This window comes from Thunnus thynnus, chromosome 13, assembly GCF_963924715.1.
Source record: "Thunnus thynnus chromosome 13, fThuThy2.1, whole genome shotgun sequence".
In the NCBI taxonomy this organism is placed as follows: Eukaryota; Metazoa; Chordata; class Actinopteri; order Scombriformes; family Scombridae; genus Thunnus; species Thunnus thynnus.
Genome location: NC_089529.1, coordinates 1,489,044 through 1,506,511, shown reverse-complemented (window position 1 = coordinate 1,506,511; position 17,468 = coordinate 1,489,044). Strand labels below are relative to the sequence as shown.

Below are 17,468 nucleotides of genomic sequence, written 5' to 3'. Positions count from 1 at the left end.
TGACCAGGCCACTGCAACTGCTGTTTCATACTGCACCTGTTGGTTTTGGAACACAACACAGTTTTTCTCTCATAGCCTGTAAACAGGCTTTACAGCTTTTTCTGCCCAGCAGCTGTTGCTCAAGTTGTACAGCCTATTGCTCAACAGGACACCATATTGGAAGGAGAAATTAGGGAGCACAAAAACTGACCGTGGAAAGCTTAAATTTTATATGATGACACGTTTATTATTCATATTTGTTGCACATTTTGAATACAGCAATATTCTTTCTTGCACAACAAAGAACTAATAGTTTTTTCTGTTTATGCACCATTGACCATGGTAACCTGAAGAGCTCAGTGAGACAGCCCTTAATTCATCAAAGGTAAACAAGTCACAAATGAGAGAAGAGGAAAGTTTTATAAAAAAAAATGTATTTGAAAAACAATGTTAGCTTGTCAGCATGTACCGTATATACAGTGCATTATATTCCTAAGAAGAGTCTCTGTGTTTCCGGTTCAGGGTGAGAGATTATAGGTTGCTGTGTTGTTGTCAGGTACATCTTGACTGTCTGTTGTTGCTATGAAAAATAATCTTTGTTCAGGCTCGAGTAAAACCTTGACACTGATGAAACTACTGGTGCTCAAGTTGTCAACAAGTTCTTCAGTAACTCCATACAATCTTTTTATGCTTTTGCCAAGAGAATGTATGATTTCCATGAATTCATAGATGTCATATAACATGACCAGCAATTAACACATCCAGCAAACAGCCAATGGGATGCTGTGCATTCACATGGTCTGTACAGAAACCTCAGGATTTAGCCATAAGTAGACCTGTGGTTTGTGTAGTAGTGCTGAGGTTTGACATGTCAATTTGTCTGTTTGTGCAAGGTGATGAAAAGTTGGCCCCCATGGTTGCCATGTTCCATGGACTAACATGCTCTCTAGCTGGTAAGACCAACTGGATCTAACAATCAGGCATATGGAGTGATGAAACGAGCTGTGGATAATTGAGGTGCTGGGGTACTCTAGATGGCTATCAGTCTGCAGTAAAGCGATGAACTACCTCCAGTTTTTGGCCAAGATTCTCGTAATTACAATTTATCTGGATTAGCAATGTCCTTCGAAATAAGAAGTTGCCATTCCCCAACTCTCTGCGTTCAATTCTTAGACAGGTCTCCAGGTGAATAGCAGAGCAGCGAAGGAACACTGCTGAATGTCTTGAGCTACAGAGAGTCACTACATCCCAGTAGTTTGTACTGGCAGCTTTAACATGATGTTTTATATAGGAAGACCATGGTGGATTGAGGGATCACAAATGGTACCTGAACACCCTTGAACAGTGGATTTGAAATTAAATCATCACCAAAATGACTGCTTAAGCTATAAAGAATGATAAAAAAAAATCATGGCAGGTGAAGGACAAAGGCTACTCTTGATCACCTTACTTGCCTGAGACAAACGAGGTAAGGGCACATTACACCTTAAATAACTGTACTATAACTGTCAAATACTATAGCAATAGTAAGTTTTCTTGAAGACAGGATGTGATGCATTATTAAAGCTGATGGAGCACTGCAGGGCAGATTGTTGATAAAACACCACAGAGGTAAACTTTAACTGGAACTAGTGTGAAATATTTAGGTGATGGCAGCCGTCTGTGTCTGGCGGAATGAAAAATACATGTGGGTGAATTTTCAAATGGACAGAAGAAAGAAACCTAACAAGTGGCCCACTGGAACTAAAGTGAGAAGTTTGCTCTAAACTGCCAATGCAATGTCCTTTCTATCTCATATTCCATATTCACAGGATCCCTGTTTGTCCTCTGTCTGGTTCTCACTGTGGCCAGCCCGTCCCATATACTGCTGTCCATATGGAAGATGGGACAGCGAGGACCAGCTAATCCCTTGAAACTCCATGAACTTTGCTTTCTTTTGCTTTGCTCTCTGTATGTGGTGGGAGTCCTGTGACCAGGAATCAAAGTTTGGGGATCAGGTAGGAGGCCGGCAGTGGCTTGCAGCCCCACTGAGCAGATTGCCTGCTGCTGTGCTGACTGAGGACTGCTGTACACAAAGCATGAAAAGTGTGGATTCCCGGGGCCAAGGGCCCGTGTGGTGGGCTCTGCACTCCCCGATCGGCCCGGGGAGAAAGGAACGGCTCAGTCAGCAGGCCAGGGCCACTGGAGCGATGAAAAGATAATTCCCCCCCCCCACCGCCACTGGACCTCATGCGGCGTCAAACCATTTGTGAGCAGTGACAGAGCCAGATTGGGCCGAAAGGATATGAGTGGGAAACTTCAAAACCTGCTCATGTTTCTGTGGACGTGAAAGGATTTGTATAACACATTCAGATTTGATGGACTTTCCCATGTTCGCTCTGGACAGCCCTTTTTTGTTGACATGTTCAAATAATGAATCTCTTATGTGTAGGATCCCTTTTTCCCCCCCTGCTCCCAAGTCCTGTTTCTAGTTGTCGGGTAGGGATGCTGTGCGGACCATTCCATCGTCTGTCCCAAGCTTATGGAGTACCGCTGACTTGCCGGCTTCCAGGAACCAGGGTGAGTGGTTCTACTGCTTAGAGAGCAGCGGTCTGCCCTTTTACCTCAAGCTGCCAGGAACACCATCATCTGCTGTCAGGGCTAGAGAGGCTAACTACAAACTTGGTGCAATTACTCCTTTAATTTAGCTGTTTCCTTTAGGACTGAGTCTTGCATCTGTGACTGACAATGATTATGTGATAAGAGGTTTTCACAGGACAATGAGATGAGCACACAGAGATAAGCCATTATACTTTATGAAATGACTGTAGTTATCAGCACATTATCAGCATCATTGCTTAGAACTTTGATGCCAAAGCTGCAGGTGTTCATAGATAATTCAATGTGACATTTGCTTGCTTTGATACTGTTTGGCAGGCATATGAATGATGTTCCTCTGAAGTCACAACTGTTACAAGATAACGGATATCTTTTGGGAAAATCTTCCCTTGCACACTTGCAGAGAATATCTTGAGTTTTTTTCCAGCAAAAATAATTAAATATATGATAAATTTCCCTTTCTGTTTCCCAGCTTTAAAGGTTACATTTTGTGAAGTGACAGATGAAATGCATGACTGGATTTCTTACATTAAGTGCAAATTCTTGCTCTGTTTCAGGTGCTGACATGGAACATATATTTTTGATTCTTTTACTGTTTAGTAAGGCCTCATCAGTTGGAGCTCAATTCAATGGATACAACTGTGATGCCAACTTTCACAGCCGCTTCCCTGGTGAGGAACGACACAGATTCACACCTCTTGTTTCAGAAGTACTGGATGGAATTTACAGATGTATATCTTTTTAAAGGAAAGTTATTCTCAAATTAGCTACATTTTCCAAAGGAGAGATAATAGAAACATTTTCTACCCACAGACCAGTTGATAAGTTGTGATTTGAACAAATTTTTTTTAAAAAAATTACATTTCCAAAAATGTATTTCCTTTAAAATAATAATAATTTTATTTGTAAAGCAATTTTCAAGCCAGGAGCACAAAGTGCTTTTCATAGACAGCACAAAAAAGCAATCACAACACAAGAAAAGCAAAATACAAGCATGGAATTAAAAGACCGTATAAAAATAAATAAATCATCAAATAAATAATCCAAAGGTGAAACTGGTGAAACAATTAAAATCAGCACAACACAGCTGTATTATGTAAACAAATAAGACTAATTGTCAGGAGACAGGATTTAAAAACAGAAACAGCATCAGCAGACTGAACACTAACTGGAAGACTGTTCCAAAAACTTAATTTTAGGAACAGAATAATTCATACTTGTATGTCACCTAAAATACACATTCAGGATTAGTCACTAAATAAAGTCCATTTCTATTTATCCCAGCTATACAACAAAATGAACTTGTGCCTCATTTTTATGTATCTGCATGTGTGTGTGTGTGTGTGTGTGTGTGTTGCAGCGGAGAGGGATATCAGTGTGTACTGTGGTGTGCAGACCATCACCCTCAAGATCAACTTCTGCCCTGTCCTCTTCTCTGGCTACACCGACACTGATATGGCCCTCAATGGTCGTCATGGAGATGCCCACTGCCGCGGATTCATCAATAACAACACCTTTCCCACCGTGGTAATCTTTAGTATCAGCCTGGCCACGCTGGAGTCTTGTGGCAATTCCCTCGTGGTAAGAAGAGTGGTTTAATTGATTATTGCACAGAATTTACAGAGTTACTGTCAGCATCACTGACACGGCACACTGTTGATGATGTATCTGGATTTGATGCTTTAACTACTAAGCAGGTTATGTTGTTGATAAGGTGATTAAGAACCACAGTAATAACATCACTTTGAGAAAATATGGCTCACTGTAAAGAGAGGATAATTGAAGCTTGTGATTCAGAGAGCAGGCATGCAGACACTTCCTGCTGAAAACAGTGTAAGAGTGTGTCATTAAATGACTCACAGACTTAGATGATTCTACATTTACTGTGTAACATTTTATGTGCTTACTAATTACAAGCAGAGCAGACACTAACTGAAGCTAAAATATTTAAAAACAGTAAAAAGCCTCCCAACTATTTGTAAAAAAAAAAAACCCCAAAACGATTAGATGTGACTTTCATTTCAGCCAGCTGTCTCGTTCACAGTATCCATGTTTAGATGTTGACAAGTTGCGTTTATTCTGCATGGGAATGAAATCCAGCACTCGTTATCTTGGTGAAGGGGCTGCTGTGGGATCTTAGAGGCCCTGTCAGGATGATGAGTGAAAAACAATTCTTAAAACAGTTTAGAATGAATTGTTGCTGAGTGAGCTGTCTCTCCCACATGTTTTGGCTGAGTGTCGAGCTGGATGGAATGAGACAGTTCCTGGAGGGTCCGTTATCAGATAAGGAGGGACTGAGTTGGGGATTAGTGAGGTGCATTAGTATGCTCAGTGGTTTGGCTGATGGTATCAAACCCCAGTCCAATATACCCAAAGTAAGACAATGCTGGTGAGTTAGCGAGCCAAGAGGATGAGTGTTACCCACACTGATGTTGTTCACTGCAGGTCTCCACAGCTCAAGGACCCAATGCTTATGGGAACCTGTCACTGGTGCAGATTGGAAACATATCAGGGTATATTGACACGCCCGATCCCCCCACCATCATCAGTTACCTGCCAGGTCTACTGTACAAGTTCAGCTGCAGTTACCCGCTGGAATACCTGGTCAACAACACACAGCTGGCCTCGTAAGTCTCTCATGATCATTTACACTTTTACACTGGTTTGAAAGTGCTTTTTGGTTAGTGCAGTAAGGCTAGTAGAGTGCCACAGAAGGCGTATATTTAAATGGGTAACAGCAAATGTAACATTTATATTGTTCAGATTTTGTTGACTCTGTGTCAGAGAGGTGCTGATTCAACACCAGGGTCATTTCTGAGGCTGAGGTTCTATATATAATTAATACACTTTACAGAGTGCAATCTTATCATATCTCACAGGATGGACAAAATATAATGTACCTATTAAAATATGTGTAAATATGTGATCAGGGGCAACACCACTACAAACTGTGGCCTCAAAAAGATCAACACCCCTCTGTGTGATTCATATATGGTTTCAAGGAATTCTGTGTGTTAACAAGTAGCAGAAAAAGCGGGGAGATATGCTTAAAGTGCAGCTCAAATTTGCTTTTCTTTATTAATATTGTGAGTATTAGCATAACAGCACCTATGCTTACAGAATTATTTTCTGCTGGAAAAAACATGCAAATGTCAGGGAAATGTCACCTTTCAAAATCAGCAGCTTTCATCTGTTTTTTTATCTTTATTGAAGGTCAGCAGCTGCAATCTCAGTGAAGGACAGCAATGGTACTTTCATCAGCACGTTGAATCTACTGCTTTACAATGTAAGTTCATATTAGTCAAGTCTAAATATTTGTTATTTTGCTGTTATTTTTGGAGCAGAGGCTGTTGCATTGGAGACAAAGCTAAAGCATAAAACAAAGCCATATTTGCATCAAAGAGTGAGATGCCGCTATGCAGCGATGTTAAGTTAATCTGCACCTTTTACATCTGTAATTGCAACGATTTCTGAAAATGATGATCCATGTATGAGACAGGGAGATACTGAAAGCTGAAAAACCCTTTTATGCAGCTCAAGTAGGCAGCAAATTACCTTTAATCCTGTAATTGGAGAAGATTATACTCAATTTACCCTCAATTCATTTCAAACCTTGTCGATTTGAACCAAACACCAGTAAATGGGATTCTGTGGAAACCAGACAATGGACATGCTGGGATTCATGAGGTGCATTGAAACAGGACGAATCACTTTCAACAAGATGAAAGCAAAGAATCAGGAAATGTAAGAATATGCTGACATGCTATTGTGCTTTATGTACAGGACTCATCGTACGTTCAGCAGCTGTCCATCCCCATGGCAGGACTGACTCTGAAGACGCGAGTTTTTGCAGCTGTAAAAGCCACTAACCTGGATAGGAGGTATTCATCCAACATCTCACCAGTTTACCATGTTCAATTTAGACTAAAACTACAGTTTTTTAAAAACCAAATCTCTTTATTTTGTCCACTATTATTTGTCTTCTGCCAAGTTGTTGGATCATCATTTTTAAAAACTGAAAAATCACTCCATCCCAAAATAAAATCAAATACAATGTAACACACCCATGCTGACTACATAGAACAATATACAGAGCTATCCAATGACGCATTTGGCTGCAACATAATGTTGGCCTATATTCAGGTGGTGCCACACTGTAAAAGTACAAGAAAAGCATTTCTAATATTTTATACATTTGAGACATATTTTAATGAGAAATGCAACCTGATTCACAAACACCCAGCTACAAATGAGCTTTGAATCAAAAAATACTCATGGGACTTGGGGAGGATTACGCTGTTAACTGTGTCATTTTGTTCACCTGAGTAAGACCTTTGTGTTTTACAGCCAGCCGCTCCTATTGATGATGCACAGTGGGCAGGGCTGGTCATGACTCTGACTTGTACTTGTCTCAACCTTAATTTTGGGTGTTTTTCCTATTTGATCCTCTTAAATACTCACAGATAGTGAAACGATGTGAAAATCCCATGTTGCAACACACAACTTTTGCTCACCTGTTGCAACACATTTTGTGATTATGTCATGATCCACTAAAGTAAGGCACAATACGAGATGAATAAATTCCTGTTTTTGTTAGCTTTGCCACCATCTTGACTGTGACAAAAAATGTTCTAAATAAATAACAGTGTTTAAATTGAGAAGTTTGGACTTGTTGTCCCGTTAAGTGTTTCATTATTAAGTTTATACTGTTAGGCAAACCCAGGATGCTCGGATACCATTACACAATTCAATGCATCTTAAAGAAAACTGAGACTATACATGCCCCCAGTCACAGTCACTCTACTGAGTGCACTCTTCTAGTTGCTAAATCACTTCTGACTCTCTCCAGTCAAACAGACGTAACTCCTGATTGATTTTGAACATGGCTCAGAGTGGACTTTGTCAGGTCTTTGTCATTCAATCTTGCCTGTAGGACTGATGGTGGGTCAGGGAGAGACTTTGCCTGAGGGGAGGGTGTAAACACAAGGACTATTCAAACTGTTTAGCAGTTTGGCTCATTGTTTACCTTATCACCATATCCTGATCTCCTCAGTCACCATTAATACCATAACTCAGTTTATGCTAATGTCCAACCCTGTCTCCTATAAATATTTATATCCTACTAAATTGCAACAGCAACAAATACATTTTGAAAGTATGGCGACTGGATTATACTTTCTATTAATATTGCAAAATGTTGATACAGCGGAATGTTCACTACATATTTAATTTGCTTTCCTACAATATCTGCTCTTGCAGATTTTATATTCGCTCATAGAAACTACAGCACGATTCAACTTTTTTATGGTTATGTTTAGACACTCACAGCTTGGTTAATATCAGAGGAAGATTGTGGTCTTTTTTATAAGATCCCCCCCAGACATGTTTTGAGACATTAAAATACTCTTTGATAATTATTTTCATTCTTGCTTTGAATACTAATTTGTGTCTGATATTTTTTTCTCTCAAAAAAATACAAAAAAAATCTTAAAATGACATCTACTCCTTCTTCATAGAGAAATCCATAATCTATAAATATGCATATATATGCATATATATATTGTTTTTAACTGTAACTGTGTAAATTGCATATTGAACCATGATTGGCTCCAAACTAGTTGTGATGTCACAAAGTCCTGCGTATTTTCACGCCTTAAACTGAGATTTAAGATTAAGAAACTTTCCTCCTTCAGCAGATGAATGTGAAAACAAACTGCACATACATCATTCTGCACAGAGAAGAGAACAACCAACTGAAGGAACAAGAAGAAAAACACATTTTTGAGGGGAGGGGAACATGACGGACAAGAAACATGTATCTACTTGTGCAGCATATGTTTACTTTTTTAGCATTTTAAGCAAAACCACAATCTTTCCCTAACCCCAACCAAAGCGCTTTTGTTGCCTTAAACTAACCACTCGCGGGTCTCCGGAATGTGAAACTCAGTCTCTGGTGTCAAAGTCCTGCTTTGTACACCCACTGACCTCCTCCTTATAACTAGTGTGTGGTATTTAAATGTAACGCTTCCTATGCTGGAAAAAACATTGCCAGGGAACATAATCGAAGCAGCAATTACATTTTCCTACAGTGTGATTGGGAAAACAAATGAATAGTATGTCAACATCATTTCTAGTGGACAGGGTTGTGCTATCACATGATAGTTTTATCTATTAAAAACACAAAGATACTTTTCATTGCAGTCTTCTCTGAGCAATGTGCCACCAAAGAGTGTGAATAACCCTTTACATCAACGTGAGCCTATTTGTATTTAAGTCCCTGCACTCTGGATTTAATCATGCTTAATGTTAAATAGATGGAATGTTCTCATGGACTACTGCTACACCACGCCTTCTGGAAACCCTAATGATGACCTCCGCTACGATCTTTTTTTTAGGTGAGTCAGATTTGAAAACAGATCTATGATTCTGTTCAGTTCTGTTATTTCTCTCACTCTCCTTTCTAATGATGCTCTCCAATTTTCCCTCCCTGAGCCAGCTGTGAAAAAGATCCCCAGACTGCCGTCTTTGAAAATGGCAAGAGCCAAATGGGCCGCTTCGCCTTTGAAGTATTCCGCTTTGTAAAGCACAAGAACCAGAAGATGTCCACCGTCTTCCTGCACTGCGTCACCAAGCTGTGTCGAGCAGATGACTGTCCAATGCTCATGCCTGTGAGGCCAACAGCACTTAAACACTAACAGGGCAAAACTAACACACATTATATTTCTTCAGTACCTCTCTTCTTCATTTCAAAAGTGAAGCATGTGACTCTAAATTTCACCTGAATTCACATGTTCAGCTTTCAAATATCATTTCAGTAATACACATATCATGCAAAATCAGTTACCAAGTCAGAATGCCAGACTGCTCGAAGGTTTCTAGTCATCGCAAAACATTAATTTTAATATAATTCTTCACAGCATAAATTGACATTACTGTATAAAAAAACTTACCCGATTATTGATTATGTGTCAATAAGAGGACAAATTACTCAGGTATTGATTACACTATACATAGCTACAGGGTCTATATTGTCTTGAGGTATTTATTAACAGGATGTTCAGGACTGTTTTTACAATCATTATGCACTTCCTTGCTAACATTTCCTCGGCTCATGAAGCAAAAAATGTCTCCCTTCAGAGTAAAACTTGTGATCTTTTCTGACAATTAAAAAAAATATCTATTGGATTTGTCAGATGTTATAATGAAAAAGGCAATTTATATTCCTCCAGCTTAAGTGCCTGTCTAATTTCTTGCTCACGTCTCCAAACAGTGCTCTATTGGGGCCTAACTGACATGCTTGTAATCTATAACAGCGGTCAGAACAGTTGCATGATATAACCGGTAATCAGGCTATGCTCCTCTGTCTTCAGCCATTATACTGTTCTCTTATCCCTCTTTCATTTTTTATTGCAAATCATTAAATATGAATAATTTATGGAGGAGAACAAATTGAGAATAACACATGTAGTATTGTATTGTAGAATAATAATTCAAATCACCATGAGATGTCCACACTTTTTGCTTTTTTAAAATAAAAATTAATTGTATTCATATATTACATTTGGTATAAATATAATATAACCCAGAAAAAGGCAAAAATACAATGTAAAAAGGCAGCATGAATGGGCCATTAAGTATACAGGATGTGTCTACTGAATATCATGAGAAAGTGGGACACATCTGGAGTATTTCATTCTGCCACCGTATCTCTCTTTGCCATTTCTCCATAGATCTGTGGCAGCAGGAGAAAGAGAGATGTCTCAGAGGGAAAGGAATCAAACCAAGCATCTGGAAATGCCGTCCTGACTGCCGGGCCTATCATCACTCGGAGTGGTACAGTTTAATAACACTCCTCCTCCTCTGCTGTTCCTTCTCCTCAGAGTCTGTTTCCCACCAAGCAAGCCTCTCTTCCTGACACTATCCAAACAACACTGTTACTGTCTGAAGTGCCTTTTCTTCCAACCCGAAACATAATACTTAGAGTATAATGCCATAAGCTCTTTCAGTTTCTTTAAACAGTATCATTCTTCTTCTCTGCTGTGATTTCTAACAATTCCGCTTGCAATTTAAACCTGCAAAGACTTTCAGTTAACCGCAGTATCACACTATACTAAAATGTAAAACCTGAGATTTCAGATGACGATGTTGACTCATGGTGAGAACTTATCTGGGCGACCTAGATAGTCAGAGAGCGCCTGAAGGCATCCTATTGACTCACGTACTGTTTCAAAATATTAGTCACCACGCCATCATACAGTAAAGTATACTGTACTGAATACAATGTCCTGCTGTTACCCTTAAATGCCCTTTGCTGTCTTTCACAGATGAAACGCCAACCAACAACTCTCAACTAGGTAAGCCTTCCCATTCTGTCCATTGTGTGGAATGACACTTTTAAATGAAAGGGTGCCATTTAAAACAGTAAACACCTTCAACTTTAAGGAAATGTTCTCATATACTCTTCTACATTATTATGTATAATTATCCTGTGATGTTCATTGTATGGCAGGAGTCACATTAAGTCCCCTCTCCCCCTCAGTCTGCCTCTTCTAATTGCACTTCACTCAGTTATTTTGCTACACAACAAAGACTAACTATTGCTAATTACCCCAGAAACTATTGCATTCACATAGGTGGAAAGAGCAAGAGCAATTGATTGCAATTAAGAGTAAAAATAAAAAAACATGTTTTTCCAGTTGTTCCCGTGCTCCCAACCCAGCATGTTGTGTGGCTGTTGTTACATTCTGCTCTAATTGACTCTAATGTCAGTGGTGAAATTGGTATCTCTGCTGTTATGATGACTCCCTCGATTACTCCCTTCTTCTGATTGTTGAATGTTGATGCTGTTTGATTCCTGCTGTTTTGGATAGCTGAATCATTTTCTGCTTTCAAACACCACCGTTGCTGAGCTGGAAATATCTCAGCGTGACAATAAAAGTTGTGTAATTTTTCTCAGGAACAAGAAAAACAAACTGTTAAATAGAACGGTCTGAAAAATGCTTAGAGCATCACCAGTAGCTGTTTGTTTATGGGGGATTTTGCAGTGAAGGTGAATTTAAGGGCAAGAATTGAAAAAGTTGTTGATTATTTCTTTGTGTTTGTGCTGCTTTAGCCAACCTGAAAGCTCCAGTGTTTCAGATGAACACAGTGACAAGTGCGCTCATCTCAGGCGTGATCATCCTGGGCGTCATGAGTGTTTGCTTCTTCATCTTCTCCCTCACCCTCCTCAAAGGCAAGAGTGCTCCTGTCAGCACGCTGTCTGGAGTCCGCAACCCAGCCTTCAATTGAGTGCCTGAGCCCAGCTCCCTGTAGACACTCCTCCACAACTGACAACGCTTGCTGAGCGAGGGGCGAACAACAGATGTGACATGACATTTGTGCATGTAGTCATTTTACAGAAGAATAAAAGCTAAATGTTGATTTAGATAACTGTTATGTACAATGTGCATTAGTGTAGAAGTACAGCATGTTCTGAACTCACTTTGTGTTTCATCCTCCATGGCAGGCCAGGCAACAACCTGCATGTGATCATTTGTCCCGCAACTTTAACCCATATAGCAGGGACACTCATAACTTAATACAATACCTCAGCTATACAGCTTTCAATTGCAGGGTATAGGATCAGTGACAAGGCTTACAGTACCTTATAATAGTGTATAATCTACTGGTTGAACTCACACTTCTTGTTTAGAGACTGAAATATAAGAACTGTTCATTGAAAATATAACTTGAGTAAATGAGGGAAGCTACTGTAAAAAAAAAAGAAAAAATGAAAACCTTTGATTTGGTGATTAAGTGAGCTAACAGAGAGCCTCAGGCTTAGATGGTAAGCTTAAAGTTCCCTTGACATAAAATCTAACTCTATTGATAATACTGATATTATGATTGGAATAAATCTTTAATTTATTAATGTTGCTATATATTAGAGGGGTAGTCTTATGATTAATCACTTGATAGGCTTGTTTCACCTAAATAGGTAGTTCACTCACTCACTTTAAATATTATATGCAACAGGGCGGCAATAAACTTGTTTGTTACGTTTCATTTGTATATGTAACTGTGTATAACTTTCCCAAAATGTATTCCCAAATGCCATTGATGACCTATTTGTAAAATGTACAAATTGTGTACAATTGTGCATATTGCAAATATTGCACTTTGACTTGTGATTAAAACTTGCCCAGTGTCATATTTGTAAAAATACATGCATTTCCTCCAAAAACTTCAAGTGGAGAATTTCAGTCGAATGTTCCTCCTTCAAACTTTGTACCAGAATGGGTTTTTAGTTTTGGGTGGCTGGGTGGGGGGATCCTTTATGGAGACATTTTATGATAGAGAAATGTTAGGTATTTCCCTCTCACAGTTGGTACAAATAGTGTTATCTTTAGTGTTTATCTTTGATTATTTTCCCTTTTTAGGAGGAGATAACTGTGAATTAAGACAGATTATTTTATCTCCATGCACAGGAGGTGGCAGTGCTTTCCTCAGCCCTGAGCACTTCTGCCTGTCAGGTTACATACATTCTGCAACATTTGGATTAGTTTTTACGTAGGCCTAGGCCTTCTATCAGCCTTTTATGGGGAAGCCGCCACAGAGAGAAAGAGGAGGAGGTGGGAGACAGAAGCACAAGAGAGTTGGCGTGCTGCAGATAATAGTGTGACTTTTTGTTGAGAACAGTGATGGATGATGACTGATAACCTTCATCCCTATTAGTTTCTGTCTATGTCTGTTTGTTAACCTAAAATCTCTTGTAAAATGTAAAAGTAAAGTTTGAAAATACTTCTGTTAAAGCATTAATCTCACCTTTGTGTCACTTATACAAAGCAACTTTTTGACTGCAGCATCTTCTGCCCCTCATTCTGGCTCACTTACTTACTACCCACTGAGGTTGGAGGACAGAATAACACCCACTGGTACTTGACTGTTGGTGAGCTCCATAGTTGTAATGGGTGTCTCACCAAGGTTCATGTAAGGCCTGCAACCTTTCTTGGTCCCCAGTGGAAATTAAGTTCTTGGGTGGCACGCAAATGACACAGATTACCAAACCCAGAGATACATAGGATGTGGTAAACCAACAAGCCCTCATATGCCAAGTGTTAAGATGATTATTCTCCCTTGAATCATTTTTTATCGGTATGCTACTTCTTCCACATCCAGGTGGTCCAGGTTTACAATTGCAGAGTAGAATTTAAAAATTTGATATCATATATTAGAGTTTGATTTAAAAAAAAAAAAAAAAAGAGTGAAGGACCCAGTGTTCCTAATTTTGAGCTGTACTTATCTTTTACAGTCAGAGCTTATAAAATTGGTTTCAGGATATGATTAATTAACTATCAGTGTAACTGTATTGTTCAATAGCACATATACTGCCAGTACTCTCAAAGGTTGCTGAGAAAGTTGTCATTAAACAACTGACAAAATTTCTTAATACAAGCCATTTTGGTCTACATTGTATGCAATTTGGCTTCAGAGCAAATCATTCCACCGAAACTGCTACCTTGCACTTAATAGAGCAAATTAAATCAAGACTTGATAAAGGAGGAGTAGTTGGTGCTGTATTTTTAGATAAAGCATTAGACACAGTCAATCATAATGTTTTAATATTGAAACTCTCTAAATTTAACTTCTCATCTAGAGCACTGGCATGGACGTCTTCATATTTATCTCATAGGATACAATGTGTTAAAGTTTGTGATGCACTGTCCAGTAACATGAAGTGAACAATGGATGTTCCACAAGGGTCAGTGTTAGGTCCCCTATTATTTAGCCTATATATTAATGATCTCCCTCAACAGTGTCATGATGTAGAACTACAAATGTACGCAGATGACACCGTTGTGTACACACGTGCAAAAACAGCTGAGTTATTTGCTGCTAAGCTAACAATTGCATTGGAAAGGATCACACATTGGCTGGATCATTCATGTCTGAGTCTAAATGTAAACAAGACAAAGGGTATGTTTTTCTCTAAAACCATGGTACAATCTCCTAATGCTGATATTCTCATCAAAGGTGAAAGGACTGACATAGTCACTGATTTTGAATATCTTGGTGTGACACTGGATCTAAATTTAAACCTTAAGAAACGTGTTTAAAAAACGGTTAAAACCATAAAGTACAACTTAGCAAATTTTAGACATATTATAAACTGTCTCTCTTTGGACACAGCCAAGACATTTATGCATGCTATGATTCTTTCCCATATGCCTTATCGCATCACATGTTGGGGGCAGGATGAAGAAAAAACTCTAAAAACTCTGGACAAAAAGCCAATGCATTTCCATCACCATAGGGTATGGAGAAATACAATTTACTGAGCATTGAGAATTTTAGATTATTCTCAAATTTGTGCGTAGTTTATAAAATTTTAAATGGTTTGGCCCCTCCTCCACTATGTGACTTTGTGCACTCTCGCTCAGTAAGTTCTATTAGATCCTCCAGAATATTCTCTATACATGATTGTACTATACCATTTCGTCGCACTGCATTTGGACAGTCAGCTTTCTCTGTGAAAGCCACAACTCAGTGGAATGTCCCAACTGATGATATGAAGAGCTGCAGTTCCATCAATACATTCAAAACCAAATTGAAAAATCTGCTAAAAACTACTCAGCTCTGTAACCACTGAATCTTAACTTAATCTCATGGTCTTCTCTTGATTTTAATTTGACATGCTTACATTATTAATTTCTAGTTGACATTGAGGGTGTATGAGATGTGCTATTGTGTGTAGCTTTGTATTTTGTATAATGTGTCCTGTGTGTTTTTTGCTTTGTACTGTTTGTTATTGTGCTGTTAAATGTTTTCATTGTAAGGGACTGCAGATGAAAATTAGCTTAAAGCTAACTCTGGTGCAGTGCATCAAATGTTAACATTTATGTTTAAAACTCTACACTGTCCCAATAAGTACAATACAACAGTGCACATAGATTTGGGCAAATAAGTACATACTGTGGGCACCCTGATAGCCTAAGATGACCATAAACTACATCGTAGTTCCTCATCTCTCTCTCTTATTTCCAGTAATATCTTTGCTGATACTTCCAAATAATTATAAAAGAAATTGTAAAAGTTACAAGAAATAAAAATAATTGCTTAGTGTTGAACACTCTGTAATTGGAGGGTAAATTGGCATCATAATACATCAATATTTCATAATTTATTTCATTACGTATTGTAAATAAAGCCATCCATTTCTCTCAGTGGCAAACCTGAGGAATACACCTTTCAGATATTTTAAAGCTCAATGATCTTATGATCTTCCAAGGATTGAAATGTACATATAATTTACTGGCTTCATCCTATTATTTTTATTTTGATTTATCTTTTCACACCACACCTTGGAATCACTTGATTGAAGGTAAATCTGTAAATCCAGTAAATGTCATATCTATAAAAATGCAATGGAAATTGTATGTTTATAGTGTCTGCATTCTTTAACTTTATACAGTTTTGTTTCCAAGTCAAATGCTCCCTTTCTACCACAAGTGGCAGATACACTGACAATATGTAAAATGTATCTGAAATATAGACTATGACTGTTTATGTACAGGTAGCTGTCTAGTTTCTTTGAAACTAAAACTGTGAGAAGTGTTAGTCAGACTGTATGGGTGGATGAACTGTGTGTTTTCTGTCTTTCTTTTCCCTTTTCATGTATTTCTATCAGTCAGTCAGTTATATTAATACTGTACAGTATATGTTTATGCCATTCTGAGTGAAGGTTGTGAATGCTTTGGTCACATAAAACATGAACTAGTGACTCATTTCTCATGCCAAAAAACCTCTGTGACATAAGCAATGGTAGACTCAAGCCAAAGCATTAATAAAGCATCAGTTTCAGGTAGATGCCAGGCTCAAAGACTCAGTGGCTGTTAGATGTCAGTCACATAAGGGAGAGGTTTATTGTACAGTCTGAAAACATACAGGATAAATCTTTCATGAGATTCTTGTCTGACTTTTGAGTTGTGTAAGCACTGACTCTGTACCAGTTGTGACTGAGAGAAGTGGAGTAAGGTTATTCACTTTAAACACCTACACATACTTGATGGAATTATCTGATGACCGTTTTAAAAAGCTAGAGCATCCATTTCTGTCGGCTAAAGAAACACTTGCTTTTCTTTGCTTTGTAAAGTTACAACAAACAGATGTGATAAAATCCCCCCACATTAGAACTGAATAATGTGGTGGTCTTTCTTATTGAATAACAAGGTGTTCATCTGTTTCAAATTGCAAATATTTGTCTTCATGTTCAAAACAAACTGCTGAGAGAAGACAGAAACACACAAATAGGCTCAACTACATATTTTATGTTGAACATTGTATGTGTCAATTATGCCCAGAGGGGAGAATGGTTTTAGCTTCTGTTTTGAACATCCTTCCTTTATTGTGTATAAGGTAATCCATCTGGAAAGGTTCAAACTTGCTGGCAATGTTACGAACCATTTAGAGAGCTTTAAGGCATGAAATTTTATGCAGTGCTCAGTGGTAGAAAAAATTAGATTCAAAATGGCTGAAAATCTGTCAGTTATGATAACAGCAAACAGCACAATAAAGTTGACCACAACATTAATTTTATTAATTTTTTTTTTGGGGGGGGGGGGTTCCTGGTGAATCTGCATGTGCACTTGTAGCAGCTGTAAGATTTCACCAGACACACCAGAATTCAAGGTCTGCACCTTTCATTCTCTACAACAGAGTAGCATGGGGCACAGCGTGAAATACACACAATGGTAAGCTCTCTTCCAGTCCCCAGAACCAGCTTTACATGAGAGCTTCCTTGAGGTCATCCCTCATTCCCTCCCTTCTCCTGACATAGCTGTCATTGTCTGTGATGTCATTGTGTCTCCACTTTGTAGAACATAACATCCAAGGGCAGCCATACGTGAGATACA

At 38.6% G+C, this 17,468-nt stretch overlaps 1 protein-coding gene across 1 annotated transcript; it reads left to right on the top strand.

Annotated features, from left to right (window-relative positions):
* On the top strand, positions 1–13,383 carry zpld1a (zona pellucida-like domain containing 1a). The gene is made up of 12 exons (XM_067607213.1): positions 1–364; positions 873–2,538; positions 3,135–3,248; positions 3,938–4,158; positions 5,023–5,204; positions 5,791–5,863; positions 6,361–6,458; positions 8,892–8,972; positions 9,074–9,245; positions 10,308–10,410; positions 10,902–10,931; positions 11,690–13,383. The coding sequence occupies exons 3-12, from the start codon at positions 3,143–3,145 to the stop codon at positions 11,863–11,865; spliced, it is 1,242 nt and encodes a 413-aa protein (XP_067463314.1). The 5' UTR covers positions 1–364; positions 873–2,538; positions 3,135–3,142; the 3' UTR covers positions 11,866–13,383.
* The last annotated feature ends 4,085 nt before the right edge of the window (positions 13,384–17,468 follow it).